We start from the raw sequence: 23,288 nt of genomic DNA, 5'->3' as shown, positions 1-23,288 counted from the left end.
AGATGTGCGGAGCCAGGCCCAGGACTATCATTCTGACAGTAGAGAGGTTAAGTGATATATTTCAATATAGTTTCAGTGCACAGTATGCTAATTATGTACTTTGTCAGATAGGTGGCCCTGATGGCATGGCTCCTCCCATTTGATGGTAAAGATTGAAAATGATTTCTGGGTAACGGTGATGGCTAAAGAGACCAATCTGCAGTGTAGCACCTCTAAACGTGGCAAAAGACTTTGAGTTGATGAGTTTAGTGTAAGGTCCACTTTAAATTGGTTTATGTGGACGTACTGGGGCGCGTTTACTTATTCGTCCTGTCGCGTTTCAAGAAAGTGTATTGTCCGACTGGAATGCACTGTGCCGCAATTCACTAAGATCGTGTGCCCGAGATCCTGCATGTGTCGCTTCCCCGCTCAGGTCCATCAGTGTTCATCTTCTTCTTCCCAGTGCATGTAAGTGCTTGGTCTTGCGACACAATTTGAAAGTTAAATCCCGTGCTCAGTCCGAATCAGTCGGATTGTCCGACAGCCCGCCCACCGATTTGTCGAATGGAAGCTGCGCCAGAATCCAATCGCGTTCGACACAATTACCAGTTAAATACCTGTCACAGCAGTGCATATCCCAAAAATTTTGAAAATCTGGTGAAAGTACAACCCATGGACCCTTAGTCAATAAGCCCCACTGTGATGTATTCTGTTGGAGTTCTCTGTGTTTCCAGATACTTCTAGAAATTACAATGTTCAGATAAGATCTCGCATGGTTACGCACTTGTATACGGAATTGGATCCCTAGAACAATACAATTATTCTGCATCATCAAATTCTCTATTTCTTCAAAAAAAAATGTTTTAAGCTGCAGGTTATTATCCGCACTTTTGCAGACTGGAGACGGCAACACAAAACCTTGCAATTTGCATAACAAAGGCCGCCAGCCTTCGCTCCATCTCTGTGTACACAGTCATGTCACTTCTTTCATTGTGTTTTTATAGATTTCTCTGTTCTGTAAAAAAAAAAAATTGTTATAAAAGAATAATACTAGTGTTGATTTTCTCAGGGTGAAATGTTGTTCAGCGGGTCCATGTGACAACAGAACTACAGTGTGTTCAGATTTTGTCATGTTTAGCATTGGATGAACTGTCAAGAACCTTTTAGTGTCAAACGTTCATACTTAAAGGGATACAGCAAAATGTTGGTTGCACCAACTAAGAATGTGGCAACGTTATAGAGGGGGTTTTTAACTGAGAGTTGGAACAACCCTTTAAGATAGGGGGGATAACAATCCAATCAGTGAGGGTCTGACCTCTGGGACCCCCATTGATCACAAAAAGGTGGGTGAAAGGCTCTGTTCATATTAAGTAATTGAGCAGCAGGTTGGGCACATGTTCTACCGCTCTGCTCAATATCTATGGAAGTGCTAGAAGTTGCTCAGCGCTTGGCTTTTTCAGCACAGTTTGGGGTAGACCCTTTATCGAAAGATTGGGGCATAAAGATATGGGTTGACTATTTTGGCCTACAGGACTGTGACTGCACAGACCTCTGACCTCAAACCCTTCCAACTACTTTGGGCAAGCTACTTGTGAGCCTGACCTGTTGGTCCGGGACACCAGTGCTTGGCTCCACAAATGCTCTTTTGGCTGATTGGCTGCAATTTCCTACAGAAAAAGCCCCACAGTCAAACTTTCCAGAAGATTTAGTTTTAGATGCAAACTTCTCCACATAAATGACCCGAATTCGAAATTTGACATCCTTCAAGCCTGTATGGTTCTAATAGGCTGGAGACCACGTGAAAAACCAAGCTCTGTTATATATTAAATCTGGGGCAAGGGAAAAACTAGTAGGTTGTTAGTATTTCCACAATGGGGCCGCCACATCGCAATGTACAATCTTAACAAACGATTTTACCCATTTTATGCATTTTTATAATTTCTTCAAAATCAAATTCTAACTATTTGGAGATTGAATAGAAAATGATGTGCATCTCGGAGACCTGGCCTTTTAGGATGTGCGGATGGAGGAAAACACTGCAATTATGGACAATTTTGTGGCTTCCAGTCAGACGAACAACCCTTAGAGCACTAATGGCCAAATGAGCTGGTTAATGATTCCCGATGCATATTTTAGAAAATGGCAAAAAATAGACATGGGTTTTTTTTCTTTCCTCATAAACAGACAGTGGAGTGGAAACACTGTCATACTGTTAATTGATATACTTCTTAAAGATTTTTTTTTTGGGGTAGAGATTTTTCAGGTTCAACTTCGGCACTCTGTAGCTGACCAAAGTTGGATGCCTCAGGGATGTAATGCAAGGTCCGGATTTATCTTTGTAGCCCAGATGTTTGTTCAACTTGTGAGACTTTTGCGCTCTGAAATTGTCCCTTTCTTGCATCTAATAAGTCCCAAAACAGAGCATGCTAAACCCAGACTTATTTTTGGGAACTAATATTTTGGGACTAAAAAGTTGCCACAAAAGTGAGGCTAAACAGGAAACTCATCACATGTATCACAAAGGGGAAAACTTAAAATACATTTCAATGACTAAGTAGGCCAACTACAGGAAACTTGAAAAAGTGGCAGCCAAAAAACGATGATACATGTGCCCAACAGTATTTAATATTCCATGCCGTGTACTGGGAAGCAGTAAAAAAAATTCCAAATGCAGTGAAACTGGTTAAAAAAAACGCATTTGAGCCATTTTCTTGATTTTTACGGGTTTTACTGTGCACCACAAATGATGCATCTCCTTTTTATTCTTTAAATACATTCTTTATATAGGTTTTTAAGGGTTTTTAAAATACATTTTGAATAGTGTAACCCCTCTGTACAAAAAATTATTTTTTCCATCTTCTGGTGCTAATAACTTTTTCATAATTCAGTGTACGGAGCTCTGTGTCATGAAATTTTCTGCGAGATAAGATGACTTTTTCATTGTTGCACAGCCTTTTTGGTAATTTTTTTTTTTTTTTTTATATATGTTGCAAAATGGCAAACAAAATTGAAGTTTCAGACATTTGGGCACTATTTGTCCGTTATGGGGTTAAACGTAACTACAGTATGGCAGTATATAGGGATTTAAGGTCCTCCGGTTTCCTCTCGCACTCCAAAACATACTGGTAGGTTGATTAGATTGTGAGCCCCGTTGGGGAAAGGGACCGATCTGGCAAGTTCTGTGCAGCGCTGTGTCATCTGTGTGCTATATAAATAAATGAATTATTATTATATTATCCTGATAAGGCCACAATTTGTGTGGTCGAATCACTGGCCTCCATACGGTAGTGTACATGGGACCTATGCCTGGTTGAAGAGGAATAGATGCATAGTTCAGATCAACTAATAGGAAAACCATGTTCGAAAGATAATTCATTGCACTCTCATACGGTTAAAAAGCACTTTTGTATAAAGTTAGATCAAGAGCGAAAACTATGCTGGACAGTGGGTTTGAAGTCTTCTAGGGTGTACACAACATGCAGGTGCTGTAAAGCTCCGGACAGTAAGTATAAATGTTGTTGTGTTTTGTTGTTTTTTCATGCAGGGGGCTATTTGGGAAACTTAACTACCGGCCCATAAGACATTGTGGGTGGTTTAGTGGTCCAAATCACCCTGACAGGTTCCCATTACCTGCAAACTGGAAGGAATAGGACCTACTCTATTGTTTTGTAGGTTGTGCAATCAGCTCACACACTGGGGGAGTGCTATGTAGGTCTCGTGAGTCTTTGGGGAAATATAGTATTCCTATGGGGAGAAAAGTATATAGATTGGCATATAAAAAATACATACAGGCGGTCCCCTAAATAAGGACACCCGACTTACAGATGTCTAGTTAAAGGCAGAGCTCTCCACTGTGACCTCTGGTGAAGATCTCTGGATGTTACTATAGTCCCAGACTGCAATGATCAGCTGTAAGGTGTCTGTAATGAAGATTTATTGATAATTCTTGGTCCCATTACTGTAAAACATTTTGAAATTCCAATTGTCACTGGGGCAAACAACATTTTTTTTTCTGGAGCTACAAGTATGAAATATACAGTTCCGATTTGCATACAAATTCAACTTAAGAACAAACCTGTGGAACCTTTCCTGTACGGAACCCGGGGACTTCCAAAAAGAGGCTCTGGCGCCATCATTTAGAAAGTTCTCTTTAAAGTCAACGTCCAACTCTTTAACCAGACCTTTATAACATTTCCAAACTAAACCCCTCACATGAGGGTCGAAGCAGGGGAACTATTTGATGGTATTTAATTTTAGGCACAGTTTAGGACAACTGTTGTCCTCTACTTCATCTTCGTTGACCTAATAGAGCACCAGGGGCATCATGTAAAGTCGATTCCATTATTCAGAGTGCAGACCATCAGAATAAATCCCTTAATCAATATCCCATAAAAGGGGAAAGACCAAAGACAAAAATAATTTACTGGGCTTTTAAAGGCATATTTTGATGACCCTTAGGATAGGCTGTAACTGTGTCATCAGTGGGAACCCGAACCCTATGATTATTCGGATAAAGCCCCACAGTCTTTATCCAATCACAATGGCACATCCGTAGGTGTAACTATGCCTGGTTCTGCAGATCGGAGCTATCTAGTTATGTAGCTATTGCTCTATCATCTCCCTATAGTGTTCCTTGCAGCTGTCACATCTAAAAACTTTGGGCTTTTTATTTATTTTTTATTAGGATTATTTTTTATTTATTTTTTTAATTATTTTCTTCCCGATTTGGCATCTTCCCCACCTTTTAAACCTTTACCAGTGATCTTAGAACAGACAGATTCTAATTTAATTTTGGATGAAGGCTTCGAGTATCTGTGCACATTTTAATCAGGAAAATGGAGTGCCCCCCCCCCTCCCCCCTCGTCCCCTTGCATCTTCTGCCATGGTTTGGGTTGAAAGACTCGCTGCCATCATAACAAGTTTAAGCTGTTGCACAAAAGCCTGAAAGCTCAGAACAACAACAAATGAATTGCTGATGGATAAAGGAAGCGCACAAACGCCGGCAATCCATTTAGAGCTGTCCGCCACGATTCCCTTGATCAAAGGATCACAGGTATTGCTCTTGTTGCTTCCTGTGACAAGCGAATTGGCACCCGGGCAGCTCGACAAGATGAAGTAATGAGCTTATCCTACGTTTGGCTTACCCTCCACGTGTGCCCAAATCCCCACAATGCTTTGTTCTTAAGTGTTTGCTCTCTCTCAAGCCTCCTTGCCTTTTATTTGTTGAGATGTCATTTGTCATCCTCTTGACACCATAGAGGGTCATACGTGATTGCTGAGTGCATCTCCACGTTGTCTATTGCATGTTTTCGCGTCTTTCAGACTTCACACAGCATTTGAAATGTGACTTGTCTTTTTGATTGTTTCGATAGAAAAAAAAAATTATCTTCTAGATCTATAGTGTTTTTGTTTTTGTTTTGTTTTTATGAGAAATAGTCTTCAATTGAGAAAGCCTTGTAGAAGCACATTGTGTTCCTGAAGAGTACCTTATATACTCGAGTATAAGCCTAGTTTTTCAACACAAAATTTGTGCTCAAAAACCCTAACTCGGCTTATACTCGAGTCAACTAAAAAAATAGTCAAAACTTACCTTTCTGACATCACCTGTAGGTCCTCTTCTGTCTGGGACAGTCTGAGACAGAAGAGGACCTATGGGGGACGTCGGAAAGATGAGTACAGTGTTATTTTTTTTCCTACTACAGGGGCTGGGCAGGCTGTATGCTACAGGGGTTGGGCAGGCTGTATGCTACAGGGGCTGGCAGACTATATACTGGGAGGCTGTAACCAATGCATTTCCCACCCTCGGCTTATACTCGAGTCAATAGGTTTTCTCAGTTTTTTTGTGTTGAAATTAGGAGTTGCGGCTTATACTCGGGTCGGCTTATACTCGAGTATATACGGTAGGCATTCCCAAACCAAAAAACTTCTACTGGATTTAGTAGTATCATATACCATAGATATTCACAATATTTTGGTGTCCCAATTTTTTATAGTTTTTTAAATCGAGTTCCCATAACATAGGACATTTTGGAGAAAGACCCCCAGATCCCTCCTGTTCAATGTACCCAGCCAAAACATCCCGTTAACATGAATTGCATATGGTCACTGCTCTTACAGTAATGAATCCGGTCTATGATGGTGGTGATACGTCCTTCTTATCATGGTTACAGGCCTGGGTATAAAAAGCTCATTAAAAGATCTCTGTCCATTCATGTGTTCATTGCAAATAGATCACCCCATAAAACTTTTTTACGTTAAACTGAATAGACCCAAATCTGATAACCTGTCCTTGTACTCTAATCTACTCCTCATTGTGAGAGATCTCCAAGTCTGTTCCCACTTCTCTGTAGAGTAGTAGTAGAGCAGATGCGCATCAATATAGTATGGAGACTGTCATTCTTGTCTAGTTTTCCTTCAGCGTAACCTATAACACAGTATTTTAGACCCAAAATGAGGGACTCCATTGCTTTCCTCATACTCTCCTCACATAGCTTGTTTTCCGATTGCATTATATTGGGAAGGGTCCAAGGTCGATGCTCAACATAAAGTTTGGATGGATTCTATTTGGTGATATCCATCTCCTAGATATTGGCGCAACAATAGACCTGGCCCACAATCTTCTGTAAAATACTGTAGTCGCCATTTGACATTTTACAATTTAAGCATTGTAAGTACTTCAACCTTCCTCTATACACTGAGATTTATGATTTAAGCTGCCGATGTCTTTCCACCTACTTTAGGAGTAGCTGTCAGAAGTAGCAATAGGTCAGTTTAAAATCTAGTAACTGAGGCTATAGAGAAATGTGCAGCTTCAAGGGTTACAGTATTCTCCGTTTACTCCATTTTCACTACATTGAGATATAACTGGAGCATAATCTCTTCTCACTATGTACAGCTGAAATGTCTACAAAATTATACAGAGATGGATCATACAGAGAGCTGAGCTTCTGTATCTAAGCTTCCATTATATAGGCAACCACCTTACATAGAACTGAGCTACTGTATCTAAGCTGTTTTGATAAGAGGTATTTTTGATATTCTGTTTACAAGATACATTCAGGGTAATGCATTTTATAGAACAAGATGGCTTTTAAGGATGGACCTTGACATCTGGCTTTTCTCTCGCATATTCTTTCTTGGAATCCTCTTGCAAGTTCTAATAATGTTCTTATATTTTACTGGAAATTGTTCAGGTTTTTGTCATAGACGACTCGGCGTCAGTGAAGACCTGATCAGGTTTATAAACGGTTGACTATGTGACGGATGGAGAGCCAGAAGTATTTTTTTTATCTTTTTTATTTGTTTTTTCTGTGCATAATTGTAGGACATCGGAAGAATTTCTGGAGGACATTATCAGATCGTACCAGGTTTCGTTGGCATTCGACAATATTGCAACCTCCACGGTTTGTCATTTAGTTAAAGCAGATCTGTTTAATTTCACTCGTGTTTGTGTTTGATGGATTGTGCCAAGGAATACACATTACCGGCACTCGTGCGGGTTCAGTATGCAAATGTGACCTTCTTTGTTAAAATAACACTCTGCGCGATGCAGACAATTAATTAAAAGTGAGGCTGCGCACGCAGAAGGACCAGTGTGTCTGATTTCATGTGTCCTTCTCTTTATTCGCCGGTTTTATGTATTTCTAGGAAATTTATCCCTGCATAAACTTTGCAGAAGGGGCATGAGACCGCAATTTAACTACAGGTCACCTAATTATACAATGACGGCTTTATAGAAGACCTGCCATAAATCCATAAAATTACAATTTTTGGGTCAGTTGTCCTTGTATCAACCACCAACCTTCTTCTAGACACAGTGCGTAGTGCAGCAGGACTCATCCTCGACCTACTACTCCATTCAGTAGTGAGAATACTACTGAGATTGATAGGGTCCGAGAGGTCAGCCCCCCCACTGATCACATTGATTTCCCTTCTAGGACACCAAGTGTTTGATCAAGTTTGAAACCCAGAATAAGTCAGAACCGGAGTATCACTGATTTGAAGTTTCTTTAAAAAATATATATATATAAAAAAAAAATAAATGAATACAACTAGATATTCAGGGTGTCCAGAAAAAACTCAAGATAACTTGGGTACGTGTTATTGCACCCAAAAGCATGGAAATGGTAACGCTCAAACCCGTCAATATAGTACATCACTGTGGTAGGATCTTTTGGCGCTGCCGGTGTAGATCAAAAAAATTGGATTGAAAGAAGCTCTCTAAAATCATGGATAACAAAATATTGTGGTGGTCGGTCCCATAACGAGGATAAATACCATCGAAATATAGGTACAACCAATTTTGATATTGGATCATTCGAAATGTACTACCCACCAAGACTGCACATTGCTGTAAACACAAGGGACTACAAAGACCACCACCACGGCACCCAGACGTACGTTTCGCTGACTCTTCCATGAGGGGGTGTCAATGTTTCAACATTGGAAAGTATTAGCCTGATGAAGACATGCAACCAATTTAAAATTCGAAATGGATTTAAAATCTTAGCTTTTGGACCTAAGCCAGTGGTGACATGGACCTCCTCCTCCTGTGTTATGTCCTCTTTCCTGCTTCTTTTTTAACAGCCTGATTCGTCAAACATCATCTTTGGGCACTGGTCGTCCTGGAAGTCTGTGCCAATGTAGCAAAGCAGAGCAGCCTTGTTTGGAAACACCTGGTACTTGAAGCACTCTAGTTGAGTACCTGACTGTCGCATGAGGTCCTATCTTTATTGACTTATTGCTTTTGCATTATGGAAAAGTAGAAAACGATGAGAGAAGGTTTACGTGTGGTCCAACCACAGGAGAGGCAGATGGACGACATGCCGAGCAGTTCACTATGGCCTATTGATTCCAGAAACCTTATTGGTATGGAACATTTTATGCAGGATATAACTTCTATATCAAGAAATAGAATCAAAATTACCTATGAAAAATAATTGGTCTCGGAGAAAGATAAAACTTTTTTTTTCCCCTTTTGATATCCACAATTTAATTGATGCCAGTTCTAGCCAGAGCAGCCTTGCGGAAACGGGTCGAATGAACTTTTTGATTCATTGTCTTTTATTTTTGCCACCTATCCTGGGGAATGGAAAATTTTGTTGCTTTGTTAGTTTTAAATATGACCGGTTAGTTTTTTTTTTTAGCACCTAATAGTTTTTTTGCAATCCTTAGTTATCCCTGTGTGAAATCCCATAACAGGCTTTATTTTTATCCATCGTTGCTTCAATATTACAATGGAAATGTGTCTACGTATACAGGCGGTCCATGGGTTATATACAAGATAGGTTTGTTCTTAAGTTGAATTTGTATCTAAGTCGGAACGGTATATTTTATAGTTGTAACCCCAAAGAAAATTATTTCGGTCTCTGACGATTGGTTTGTCATAAGAACCAGGATTAACGATAAAGCTTAATTGCAGACACCTGTGATAACTGTTATAGCTGTTCATTGTAGCCAGGGACTAAAGTACAGTAAGTTACCAATTACTAGAGGTCCGTTTGTTACTAGGGGTTGTCTGTAAGTCGGGTGTTCTTAAGTATGGGACCACCTCTATACAACTTATAGCTTTCCATGCAGACACCTTCCCTCCATGTAGCTGAAATAGTCTGATATCATCTTGCTCTTTAGCCAAGAACGAAATGTAACCCTCTTTTTTGCTGTACTGTGCACAGGTTTTAGTTGTTTTTGATTTGTATTACAAAATAGATATTGGTGTACTGGATTAGTGTCTATCTGGGGAAAATGCGATAGTAACATATCTACTCCATCTATTCAATCCGCTGGCCTTGTTTAATATTTAATAGCTGGAGTGGTGACTGGATATGCTACTATCGCATTTTCAAGAGCAGGTTCCCATATCAATGCTAATTTATTTTATTTTATTTTTATTTGGAATTTTGCAGTACATTCCAATGGGTCTAGTGATGCCTGAATGTTCAGACCTGCCTAATAAATAAGACCTTACAGAATGAATACACTGATTTATTTAGAAGGGAAAATATGATTAGGAGTGAGATTTGACAGTATGTCAAGCCATTCAAAAGTCACTCTGGGTTATTTAAGGCGCTTTCCCAAATGAGAAGGCATCTGAGTAGAGATGAGTGGACCCGAACTTTCCAGTCCGGGGTATGGGTGCTTCCTAATCGAATCGGGCATATTGCCCAGCCAAACGGCCAATGCGGCAGATTGACTTCACTGGCCAATTAGCTATTGTTGTGATTGGCTAGAGGTGCCTAACTGGCCAATCACAGCCATGACTAGCTAGCCAGGGGCATAAATCTTTGCAACCCAGCAACTTGTCTGGGTCACGCATCTGAACTCCGAACGGAAAGGTCATCTTTACACCTGAGTAATAAAGTTACTAGGTTACCAGTTTAGTCCAAAAGAGTCAGTACATGTTTTCCTGTTAACTTTTGCTTGACTTTATACATGTAAACCCAATTCTGACCCTGATTTGCTGCCATGACCCTCTAAAAGTATAGACCCTTTAATGCCTACACAATCACTTTTGCCATCTTTGCTTGCCCTGATGGTGTGTACACGGGCTTGGTCTTTGGCATAACTTGACAAGTCTGGGTCAGCACCAACTTATGGCTGACTACTCATAAAGGTAGCAATCTTAAGTTTGAGAAAAGCCCGGATCCTTGTCCTGTGGTGAGAAGGCAAAAAACCAAATGACCACTTGGACCATAGCCTTTTAGGAGCGGCTGAAATCCACATCTAATTTGCAAAGTGGCTCCATATCTATTACATTACCGATCAGCAATGGTGCTGTTGTCAAAGACTAATCCCCTTGTGTTAGGTGGTGGCGTAGAATTGTCTTAGTTTTCCAAGAAAAATTTAGATTTTTAGGCTTTCTTTTATTTATATTAGAATTCAAGCCCATTTGAATGGGTGAAGTGATGCGTAAATGTTCAGACCTGCCTACCAGGTAAAGCTTTAAGAAAATAATACACAGAGAAATTCAGAAAGGAATTGGGATAAACCGTGAGATGTGACTGTGTTAATTAACTGTTTGAACGTTTTTCCGTTCCATTTTTTTCTTGATACGAGGAGCGGCACATACACAGCAGTCTCCAAAGTAAATTGAAAGTAGTCATTTACGGAGGGGGGAAAAAAAAAATAAAAACTCAGCTTATATTCAACAGAGGAAGGTTTTCTAGGACGAGTCATTAATGCACCATCCATGTCGACTCTCATTTTCTCCGACTTTGAAATATTTTGATTGCTTTCATTAGTTTTGGTTTTTATTCATGTTTATGGAAGCAAGTTGGAAAATTGTATTACGTGATTCGCAGAGGAAATTTCTTTGTGCAGTTTTAATTAACGCTGCTATTAAAGATGAGTTTGGCTTGCAAGTTTTGTTCATAGTTTTCATTTTATTAAATTTGATCCGGTTCACTTTTTTCACTTTCTTTTTGTTTCTTTCTGATTTTTGGTCCATTGAGAATTGTTCTCCATGGCTGTTTCAATTGCTTTCTTATTAAATTATTTTTATCTACCTTTTTTTTAAAAGATTTTTGGTCTATTGAGGAATGAGAGGAACCAGCTTTTTAGCACTGAGTGAGTTCTGCAACGTATATAATTTTATTTAGTCCCTTTGAAAGCAGAGTATATAAATTTATAGGACATCCTAACCAAACTTCTTAAAGGACGCATGCTTAAAAATATAAGAAAAGGGGAAAAAAAAACATTAGACGTTCTCAATCAATGGAAATTAAATTTCAGGCCGATCCATAAGCCAATGCCTAAAGAAAAAGAAATGAGGCTCCACAGTGTGTGGCCTTAATATTCCTGTATGACTTTCCTACTATGCACGGGCATGCTCCTAATGATGAGGCAGTGGATGTCCTCCTGATGCTCTACTCTCTGACCTGGATTTGGTAAAATCCTGGACAATCTGTGGTGCAACGTGGCGTTTCTAGATAGAACAAGACCTGATGTGCAACATGTGCTCAATTTAGATTCGGGTCTGGTCCGGTCCATAGCATCAATGCCTTCAACCTGCATGAACTGCTGATATATTTTGAGGCCTTGCAATGTCATGCACAAGAAGTAACCATGGGTCCACTGCATATGGTCTCACAATGGGTCTTAGAGTTTCATCCTGGTATACAATGGCAGTCCGGGTGCCTCTGACTAACAAATGAAGGTCTGTGCAACCCTCCAAAGAAATGCCTGCACCGGTACTGGCCTACTTTGAAACTAATCATGCTGGAGGATGTTGTTTGCCACAGAAAATTCTCCTTGGCTTCTTCAGACTGTCAATTTAGTGTTCTTTGGCAAATGCCAATCGCTGTACATGGTGTTGGACTCCAAGCACAACACCAACTTGTGGATGTTGGACCCTCTTGCCACCCACGTGGAGTTTGACAGCAAAGAGGCAGGGGGCGACCCTGCCTCTTCATCCCCTGTCCCCCTTCTTCTGGTTTCAAAATCCAGCTAACCTCATTGTGAGGGAAGGGTCAGAGCAGGCAGCAGGCTTAGACACACTTTGGTGGTGCGTGAAACCAAAGCCTGGTGGGGCTTCGGTAATGCCTCTCTGAGCCCTTCGGGCTAATTTAAATACACATTCCACTATTTTTAAACCAGGAAAGCTACTATCTTTCTTTAAAGTGCTTTTTAACCTCTACAGCAGGTGTTGTATTTAGGCGCGTGGAGTCTTAAAGCCATGGATGCTCCACTAGGGGGATTCTGGGAAATATGCAAAGTTTTCCAGAATTGGATAAGGAAAACCCGTCTCCTCTAACTACCTTGTGAGGCAGCTCCCTTGACATCAAACATGACCTACAAGAGGCCTTATGACATGATGCGGGATAAAACCAAACCAGCATATCTATTCCAGAAGGAACAGACTCCCAACTATAGACAGCGCTGTTGAGCAGAATGAGACCAGTAATGGATATGCTAGTGGTATACTTCACAAAGAAACTTGCAATTTGCTGAAGTCCTGTGATCACAGCAGCCTCTGCATTGATTTACAAACTATAACGCGGTTTTGGAAGTGGTGAACATGTAGGCAAGTGTGATGATCTAATAAAAGTTTCCAGTGAAGGGGTTAAATGTCCAATATATATATGTCATATTGAAGACAATTGTAACTGAATTAGCAGCCTTATCCAGTGATGAAAGTATCTATCTGGTGGCTCAACTTGTGAGAGTGAAGCAGTACCAGGTAGGAACTAGCATATATAGGGTGTGAAATGCAGCTACCCCTCGGTAATGAAATGCCCGGGAGCAGCCTCCCCTCGTTAATGAAATGCCCGGGAGCAGCCTCCCCTCGTTAATGAAATGCCCGGGAGCAGCCTCCCCTCGTTAATGAAATGCCCGGCAGCAGCCTCCCCTCGTTAATGAAATGCCCGGCAGCAGCCTCCCCTCGTTAATGAAATGCCCGGCAGCAGCCTCCCCTCGTTAATGAAATGCCCAGCAGAAGCCTTCCACACAGGGCTCCTCATTATTTAAAGAAAATAAACTCTGTACTTGTTTCTGGCGATCCCCGCAGCTCCTCTCCTCTCTCAGGGTTCCTGTGGATCAGCACAGTGGACCTCTCACACACTAGGTTGTCAACAGATGGCGACATCATAGCGTGTTCGTGGGCAGAACGCATCGACGTGTCTCTACCTGCGCTGCTACACAGAGAGAAGAGGGGTGGCGGGGAGCACTGGAGGTAAGAACTAAGTTTATTTTCTGTATATACTCCAGTATAAGCAGAGTTGGTCTTTTTTCAGCCCAAAAATGATGTTGAAAAAACTCTGCTTATACTGGAGTAAATCCAGCAAGTGCAGCGTTTTCTCTCCTGAACATGTAATCTAGTCCGCTTCCCAGTATAATAACAATGGTAACTATAGTTCTGTATTCTGGGTAATCTCCACTTCCTATCATTAACACGTGGCCCATGCCTTCATATCGACTCCTGGGTTTGTATAGTAGACTATAACTCGTTGCGATATAATTTTACTCCATGCTTGGCAGATAAATGTTTCTGAGGAGAGTATAACAATGGTATAGAGCATAAAGTGCAACAAGCGACTGTAAGTGAGCGATTCCTCGAACAAATTGTCAACATTTACATATAAAGAAATCATTATAATTCAGAGCGGTTACCATTACGCTACATCAATATCTCTCTCCAGCAGAAATTACATTGTCAATGGCAGCGGTGCATGCCTGTCATATCAAGAGGGTAGCGGGATGCCTTTACCACAAAGGAGGGGATTTGCATAGACGTGGACTGTAAACTATATTCTACATCGCGTTGTGTTTCCGCTGTGCAGTGTGGGGTGTTTTTTGCTTTTTTTTGTTGAACATTTTCTCTCTAGTGATAAGAACCTACATTGTTCATATAGAACATTAACCCCTTTAAAAGGATCAGGAAGTAAGAGCTCTCCTTATGGAGACTTTGCCAATGAAGGGAAATCTACCATCAAAATCCATCAGGGACACTTACTATCGTGACTGTGGTAATCTTCTTATATTTGTTATCTTCTCCTTTCTAAAATCAACTTTTTAGCCCCATTGTGCTGCAGATTCACAGGATGTTACACTGTGCAGGAGCACTTGCCATTCCCACTGTATGATGAAACTTCCCCTCTGCTCCTGCTAGCTGCTTCCCACTCCCTCTGTCTCCCCCTCCCTCTGCAGAGGGAGGGGGAGACAATATAACAGCCAGCGAAGCTGCAGCACAGAGGGGCTCTGATGACACCCCCAAAACCCTACAGGATCATTAGCATAATTGTAAAAGTTGATTTTAGAATAAATACATAGAAGAAAGTTAACAACAGATATAAGAAGATTACCGTAGTCAACAATGCTTGGATCTATGAGCAAGGGCCTCTGGTTTATCGTGATGGATTTTGATGATATATTTCCTTTTTAAGAGCGGCTTTCAGGCCTTTGGAGATTTATAGCCATTGATGCTCCACTAGGAGATTCTGGGAAATATAAAAATATGTTTTCCAGGATGGGGTAAATTGTTTCCGCTTTTGCTAACTTATAAGGCAGTCTTTCCTTAACATGGAGCATGACTTTTAGGAAGCCTAATGACATAATGAATTAAAGTCGAAGCAGTATACCGTAACTATTCCATAAGGAGAAGATTCCCATCTGTACATGTTTTACGTATCCCATCCCTGTTGGGTATATCTAATGGCAATTATTTTACGGTGTATATCCATAATTTTTAGTTTTTATATTAGCTATTAATGTAGATGTATAAGTGTGTGTGTGTGTGTGTGTGTGTGTGTGTGTTTTTTTTTTTTTCTCCTCCTGTTATGATTTTGAGAGAGATTCAACTTTTGAAGAGGACCTGTCACCCCCGAAAAATACCCCCACCAAATTAGTTCCCCCTAATCCTGTCCCCAGTCCCTTTATATTTATTGAATTTTTATTAAAATGCGGCCCCAGAGGGGCTTATTCACATCGCTGGTTGCGTGTTTGGCCGGCGCTGTGCATAAGCCCCTCTGCGGCCACTGTCAGCGTGCCGCATCGCATAGAGCCAGCAGCGCTTGCGCAATACATGCGCTGGTGCCGGCAATTCTTACAGGTCCCTGACTGACAGGGGAGTGGAGGTGGTGTGTCGCCTGGCCCCCTCAAGAATACGGCCGACTGCCCGGGGACCTGTATGATGATCCGACCTCTTATTTGATAAGAGATCGGATCGTTTAAAACTAAGTATGCACACAAACATTTTAATAAAAAATCTATAAATATAAAGGGGCTGGGGACAGGATTAGGGGGAACTAATTTGGTTTGGGTATTTTTCAGGGTGACAGGTCCTCTTTAAGTTTATGCGGTTGTCCGAGACCTGAAAAAATGATGTGTCTGGGATAAGGCTGCTAAAAAGAAAAAAAAAATTAAACATTTTACTTGCCTTCGGGGTCCCTCTGGGTGTCCCGCGCAGCTGTCACTCCTGGCATTGCTCCTGTTTGTTTACAGCTTCAGTTCAGCATCCGGCCGAGGTGGCTGGCCACTCCGACCCGTCCCCATATGCCAGCACTGTATCCGCACTGAGATTTGGGGACAGATGGGAGCTGATCTTGGCGCAGCTTCTGTGCCCCGGTAAACAAACGGGCACGGCCGGGAGATAGCAAGAGTAGCAGGTCCGAATTTCTTTAAAAGGTACTAAAAGGCCCGAAATCTATTGTGCTTCGGGCACCTACATGGTGATTCGTGAGTACAAAAGGCAGTTTCTCTCTCAGGGATTAACTGAGGGACTTAATATTGGGTAAAACCAGAGACAAAATAATTTTAAGCAGTCAGCATTTACACTCACCGGCCACTTTATTAGGTACACCATGCTAGTAATGGGTTGGACCCCCTTTTGCCTTCAGAACTGCCTCAATTATTTGTGGCATAGATTCAACAATGTGCTGGAAGCATTCCTCAGAGATTTTGGTCCATATTGACATGATGGCATCACACAGTTGCCGCAGATTTGTCGGCTGCACATCCATGATGCGAATCTCCCGTTCCATCACATACCAAAGATGCTCTATTGGATTGAGATCTGGTGACTGTGGAGGCCATTTGAGTACAGTGACCTCATTGTCATGTTCAAGAAACCAGTCTGAGATGATTCCAGCTTTATGACATGGCGCATTATCCTGCTGAAAGTAGCCATCAGATGTTACAGGGTACATTGTGGTCATAAAGGGATGGACATGGTCAGAAACAATACTCAGGTAGGCTGTGGCGTTGCAACGATGCTCAATTGGTACCAAGGGGCCCAAAGAGTGCCAAGAAAATATTCCCCACACCATGACACCACCACCAGCAGCCTGAACCGTTGATACAAGGCAGGATGGATCCATGCTTTCATGTTGTTGACGCCAAATTCTGACCCTACCATCCGAATGTCGCAGCAGAAATCGAGACTCATCAGACCAGGCAACGTTTTTCCAATCTTCTACTGTCCAATTTCGATGAGCTTGTGCAAATTGTGGCCTCAGTTTCTTGTTCTTAGCTGAAAGGAGTGGCACCCGGTGTGGTCTTCTGCTGCTGTAGCCCATCTGCCTCAAAGTTCGACGTACTGTGCATTCAGAGATGCTCTTCTGCCTACCTTGGTTGTAACGGGTGGCGATTTGAGTCATTCTTGCCTTTCTATCAGCTCGAACCAGTCTGCCCATTCTCCTCTGACCTCTGGCATCAACAAGGCATTTCCGCCCACAGAACTGCCGCTCACTGGATGTTTTTTCTTTTTCAAACCATTCTCTGTAAACCCTAGAGATTTTTGTGCGTGAAAATCCCAGTAGATTAGCAGTTTCTGAAATACTCAGACCAGCCCTTCTGGCACCAACAACCATGCCACGTTCAAAGGCCTCAAATCACCTTTCTTCCCCATACTGATGCTCGGTTTGAACTGCAGGAGATTGTCTTGACCATGTCTACATGCCTAAATGCACTGAGTTGCCGCCATGTGATTGGCTGGTTAGAAATTAAGTGTTAATGAGCAGTTGGACAGGTGTACCTAATAAAGTGGCCGGTGAGTGTATATTCTCCATATTGTGCAGCTTAACCGTTTTGTTCCCAAACGTTCTATGTTATTTTCAGCACCTAGTACATTGGTCACCAGGTTGCAATCAGTCTTGTCAGGACACCGCAGCTCTCAGCACGCAGCAATCAGGACATCATGAAAATTGTGTGACAACAATTTGAGAGTCACAGATTGAGCACTCTATGGGGGTCTTGTGAGACCCCTGGGGACTGAGATGAAATGAGACACTTAAGAGCATCTGTCGTAAGAACAGCCCCTTTTGTACCTTTAACCTCTGGGTGTCCATAAGTTATATGTTATATGCACATCTCAAGATTGTGACAGAAGCCACTCATTCGAGTGGCAGCTATTAGTTCTACTTCCAATATATTCTGTCTCGAATGTTGCAAAGTCAAAATAACTTCATTTATGCAGCACTTACTTTCCGCTCATGTTAAATGAGGTATGGAGTGATGGAGATCAATCTGTTCTCAGATCAACCATTAGCCTTGTTTCAATGGGTTTTGTTCTTCCTCCTAACAGCTACGACTCTACTTCCGGCTGGATTTTGGACAATCTTGACTCCTGCCGGGATAGTGGGTATTGTCCCCTGATATAAAAAGTGTAACTCCGCTCCCATCTCTGGTTGCCACATCACGTCCACGTAACCACTTATATTACATCCACATCATTGTTATGTAGACGTAGCCAGAACCTGTGATGGTAACAAGTCTTTTAATAGTCAGAGCAGTAACTCTCGCACAGCAGAGCACCATTGATATCCTGCGCTGCTGTTTGCCTCTATGTGGAGATAGTTAAATGGTATAATCTGCTTCAAGTGTTCTGAGTCCAGGGCCATTTTCTGCTTCATAGTGTTATCAAATGCTCATTCGAGTGGCAGCTATTAGTTCTACTTCCAATATATTCTGTCTCGAATGTTGCAAAGTCAAAATAACTTCATTTATGCAGCACTTACTTTCCGCTCATGTTAAATGAGGTATGGAGTGATGAAGATCAATCTGTTCGCAGATCAACCATTATCCTTGTTTCAATGGGTTTTCCTCCGAACAAAGAAATGCTACCTCTTCTACCCACAGGATAGCTTGCTGATCGGTGGGGGTCTCGGTGATGAGACCCCATCAGATGACAAAAACGAGGGGTCCCACGTACCTCATCGCTCCATCAGAGTAATGGAGCAGATGGCCGTGCATGACCGTTCTGCTCCATTCATCTCTATGGAGCCGATGGATATCGCCGAGTGTGTCGCTCATGTGGATAGGGCCTTTCTTGAATTTGTGGGAAAACCGCTTTAAGGCCCCTTTTTTAAATGTGTTTTGGGGACAAATTTTCAGCCAGACATGCGGTGTAAAGATAAGGGCATGCTCTATCTTTTCCCGTATTTAAGGCCGGGCCTTGCTATGGAGAGGGGAGGGTTGTGCAGCACTAGCCCCTCCTCCTCTCCGGTACGTTGCCGTATACTTGCCCGGCCTACGTTTGGGCGAGCATATGTCAGTGTGAAAGTAGCGAAGTTCTAATTGCACAGTCGGGTAAAATGTTGGATTGAATACATATGACTGAGAATACCTCGATCAGCATAATTTTCTTCATCCAAGAACGTTTCTGTAGACTTTTACATTCAGTTGTCGATGCTAGTCATTTGTCGGTACATGTGAAACACAGATTGAAAGTGTCACCCAGCTATAAGTGTGACGCTAGATGGTCCCCTATGGCGCAGAACTCGCTCACGATGTATAGAAAGTGCAATTACAGATAATTGTCATCTGTATGGAGGGATTGTTTCAGCAGCTGTGATTCAGCGCAGAAAATAAAGGGATTTTGCAGGCTGTATGTACTTGGATAGTTCCGTAATGCTGTGTTTCAGGATATATACCGGATTTGATTGCTTATCGCATGGATAGGCCATATTTAGAAGAATGATGACACCTGCCACCACATGGATCAGCAGATGGAAGCAGAATTCATTAAAATGCTTCAACCCCTTTAACTTCGCAGAGTTGTGATCTCATGCCTAGAAGTATATATGACCTGTTTTATAATGCAGTCCCATTCAAATAAATGGGGCTGGGCTGCAATGCCTAACACAGCCACTGTGCTGTGTATGGTGCTATACAATGTAGACTGTGAAGAAGTTGCTGCCCCCCAGTCTCCTCTAAAGCATATCACTGGGGGTTAGACCCCAGCTGCTCTGATATTAATCGCCTACATTAAAGGGGTTTTCCTGGACATTGGAACAGGGTGGGAAAAAAAGAAGTTCTATACTTTTGGTTTTTATCAGTGCTCCCAGAAGGAAATTCCCTGAGCACAGGGCCTGCTTCAACTATTGAGTGGCTGCCTCATTGGCCAAAGGTCAAGATTGGGTAAATAGAATGTGCCATTGCTTGTCCCAGGAGCCACAGTGCTAACCCCACTAGCCAGTGCTTGCTTCCCCAGTAGTCACAGTGCTAATCCCAGTATCCAGTAGTCAATGCTGTCCCCCTCTAGCCAGTGCTGCCCCCTGTTCCAGTAGTCCACGTGCTGCCCCCACTAGCTAGTGCTTGCCCCCAGTAGTTCCAGTGCTGCCACCATATTCCACTAGTTCCAGTGCTTGCCCCCAGGAGATCCATTGCTGCCCCCAGTAGTCCCAATGCTGTCCCCACTAGCCAGTGCTTAACCCCTTACCGACATGTGACTTAATACTACATCACATGCCGGGTGTGGGTGCATGAAGAGGGCTCTCGGGCTGAGCCCTCTCCATAGCCGGTAAGTCTTTGCCGCATATAGGTAACACCCGGGTGTTTTCCGCTGGCGAAGCTGCTGGCTGCTTCAAAAAGATGGCTGCTTCAAAAAAAGTCCGTCGCCATGGTAGCCTTGGGTCCTCCGAAGACCCGAGGCTACTTCGTGATAACCTATTAATTACAATGTGCTATCAGCGCATTGTAACGAATGAGGAGTAAAATCCACATATACTGCTATACTGTAGTATGGCAGTACATGATAGGATCGTACAGACAACCTAGGGTTAAAGTACCCTAGGGAGTCTGAAAAATAGTAAAAATAAAAAAAAAGTAAAAAAAAAAAAAATTTTTATCAAAAAACCTCAACTCAAATCACCCCCCTCTCCCTAGAACTGATATAAACAGTAAAAATCATAAACACATTAGGTATCGACGCATCCGAAAATGCCCGATCTATAAAAATATAACGGTTTTTCACTGCGTTTTAACCCCGTAACGGAAAATTGCGCCTAAAGTCGAAAATGGCACTTTTTTGCCATTTTTTTTAAAAAAAGAAAAAATTCTATAAAAAGTGATCAAAAGATCGCACAGTCCTAAAAATGATAACATTGTAAACCTCATAATAATCCGCAAAAAACGACACCTCCCAAAGCTCCGTACACCAAAGTATAAAAAATTTATTAGCGCCAGAAGAACACAAAATATATAAAAAAAAAAAATTTGTACACAAGGTTTTAATTTTTTTTAAATGTTTAAACCAATACAAATTTGGTAGCCCCGTAATTGTACCGACCCAAAGAATAAAGTAGACATGTCATTTGGGGCGAACAGTTAAATCTATAAAATCCAAGCCCAAAAGGATACGGGGTGAATGCGGTTTTTCACAGATTTCACTGCATTTGGAATTTTTTTCCCGCTTCCCAGTACACGGCATGGAATATTAAATACCACCATTTTGAAGTGCAATTTGTTATGCAGAAAATAATCCATAACATAGCTCTGTACATGGGAAAAATAAAAAAAAGTTATAGATTTTTAAAGGTGGGGAGTGAAAAATGAAAGCGCAAAAACTAAAACGGGCTGCGGCGTTAAGGGGTTAACCATAGTAGTCCCAGTGCTTGCCTCCACTAGCCACATTTTATTATGGCACCAAGTTTGGTCCCCAGGTAACTACAAACATCCCTGAACACTGTGGGATATTAGAATGTATTTACCAAATGTTTCTTAAAAGACCCCGCACCGATGACTTTAATGTGACATTTTGCTTGACACATCGAATTACCTTATTCAAAGTATTGGATGTCCTGCAGAGCCCAGTAGGGGATAAAAGTTATACACCAGTTCCCAAACTTCACAGCCATAACATTTTGGTTTGAGTCAGAGGATCCAAAAATGAAAAGAAATGCAAGGAATACCCGAAAGAATCTTATTTTACATAAACTGCTGTGTAAGGTATAAACCACCTTATCCAATGTAAAACAGAGGTAAGTCTGTCCTTAAAGTTTTGACATTTTGCAAAATACATCGTCAGAATTATATATTCTGCTGATTTGCTCTAATTTCGCGATAAATTTAACCTTGCCCCGGCTAAAGACATTTTTAATTCTAATTTTCGAGATGTGTTTACCGGAGAGATTGACCTCTTTAACATTTGTTAATTTGAAGTTAATTAGTTTCTGGATGGAAAGATTACATTTTGTCTTCCTACATTGCTGATCTACGTGCCTGTTGTGGATGTGAGGGGTCTTCATTGTTAAGGAATCCAACCTGTATTTGGTTAAAGGACCCCTGGGTCCAACAATAAGGGTGAAGAACACAGGAGGTCGTCCACCGATTTTCTTCACCAGCTGCTAATTGTCCGCTAGAGTTACTGTTCTTATTCCAAGGTCTCATTAGTATAACACATGTAAAACTATTTATGGAGTTAATTTGATTTAATTAAAGTAAATTTCCAATCTGCTCTTGACTACGTAGTTCCAGGGAAGGATGATTCTACATTTCCTAGATCAGTGGTGGCGAACCTATGGCACGGGTGCCAGAGGCAGCACTCAGAGCCCTTTCTGTGGGCACCCGGGCCATCACCCCAGAACACCAGACAGGACTCAAAGAATCTTCCTGGAGTTCCAAGAAACTTAAAGATGCTGCTTTCAGTCATATTTTCATACTTACTTTGCTACTTGGGACTGTAGGTAGAGGGAGAATTAGACGGGGTCGGATTATTTTTGGAGGACCTCCTGCTGGTCCCAGAGGGAAACTGGAAATAAGCTAAAATGATGAAAATTTTCCATCTTTCTACTGTGTTGCTGTCCTCAGGAGGCCAATCTGATTGAAAGTTGTTGAACAGAGGGCAATAAGATACTGCTTTAATTTTTTGGTTGGCACCTCGCAATAAATATGCAGGGTTTTGGGTTGCAGTTTGGGCACTCGGCCTCAAAAGGTTTGTCATCACTGGTCTAGATGATTGTACCCAACAGCAATTTGTCTTCAATAGCGAAGAACTTTGTAAGCAGCAACTCGTAATAATTTACGAAGAACTTGTAACATCTCTGTGGCTGAGGATGTCCTGATTTTTTTTTTTTTGGTGTCTTTTTGTCTTTCTTAAACACTGGGGCACATTTACTTACCCGTTCCGAGGAGTTCACAAAAGTGCGTTGTCCGAAGACAATGCACTGTGCCGCGATTCACTAAGATGGTGTGTCCGATATCCTGCATGTGTCGCTTCCCCGATCAGGTCTGCCGGAGTTCACCTTCTTCTCCCTGGTGCATGTAAGTACATGGTCTTGTGACACCATTTGAAAGTTAAATCCAACACTCAGTCAGAATCAGTCGGATCGTCCGATGGTACGCCCCCGAAATTGTGTTGCATGGAAGCCAGCACCGCTGTAACTGTAGTAGCTCAACAAGGATCGGTTGTTTACCAATCCTGGCAAAGTTTTGCGAAAGTATGCAGGTTTTTTAAAGTATGCCGACACGGAGCAAGAACGCCCGCCCACTCTGCCAGCAGCCACGCCTTCTATGCCTGCTCCGCCCACAGTCGCTATTATAATTGCAAATTATTATTATAATCAGTATCAATATCAATGCTTCTATGGCAAAAACGT

General features: G+C 41.8%; 1 protein-coding gene across 3 annotated transcripts in view; it reads left to right on the top strand.

Moving 5' to 3' along the window:
* SLC36A4 (solute carrier family 36 member 4) overlaps nucleotides 1-23,288 on the top strand; it is a 115,217-nt gene that overhangs the window by 50,232 nt on the left and 41,697 nt on the right. The window contains exon 11 of one of the 3 annotated variants that reach the window (XM_072134112.1): nucleotides 7,304-7,437. The exons of the other annotated variants lie outside the window; for them this stretch is intronic. Coding sequence (XP_071990213.1) covers nucleotides 7,304-7,305 — 2 coding nt within the window. The 3' untranslated portion in view covers nucleotides 7,306-7,437. Of the gene's footprint in view, nucleotides 1-7,303; nucleotides 7,438-23,288 lie in introns of those variants that run through there. 3 annotated transcript variants of the gene reach the window in all.

Source organism: Engystomops pustulosus, chromosome 2 (assembly GCF_040894005.1).
Source record: "Engystomops pustulosus chromosome 2, aEngPut4.maternal, whole genome shotgun sequence".
NCBI lineage: Eukaryota > Metazoa > Chordata > Amphibia > Anura > Leptodactylidae > Engystomops > Engystomops pustulosus.
Note: the sequence above shows the minus strand (reverse complement) of the source record. Positions and strands in the feature narration are given on the sequence as shown.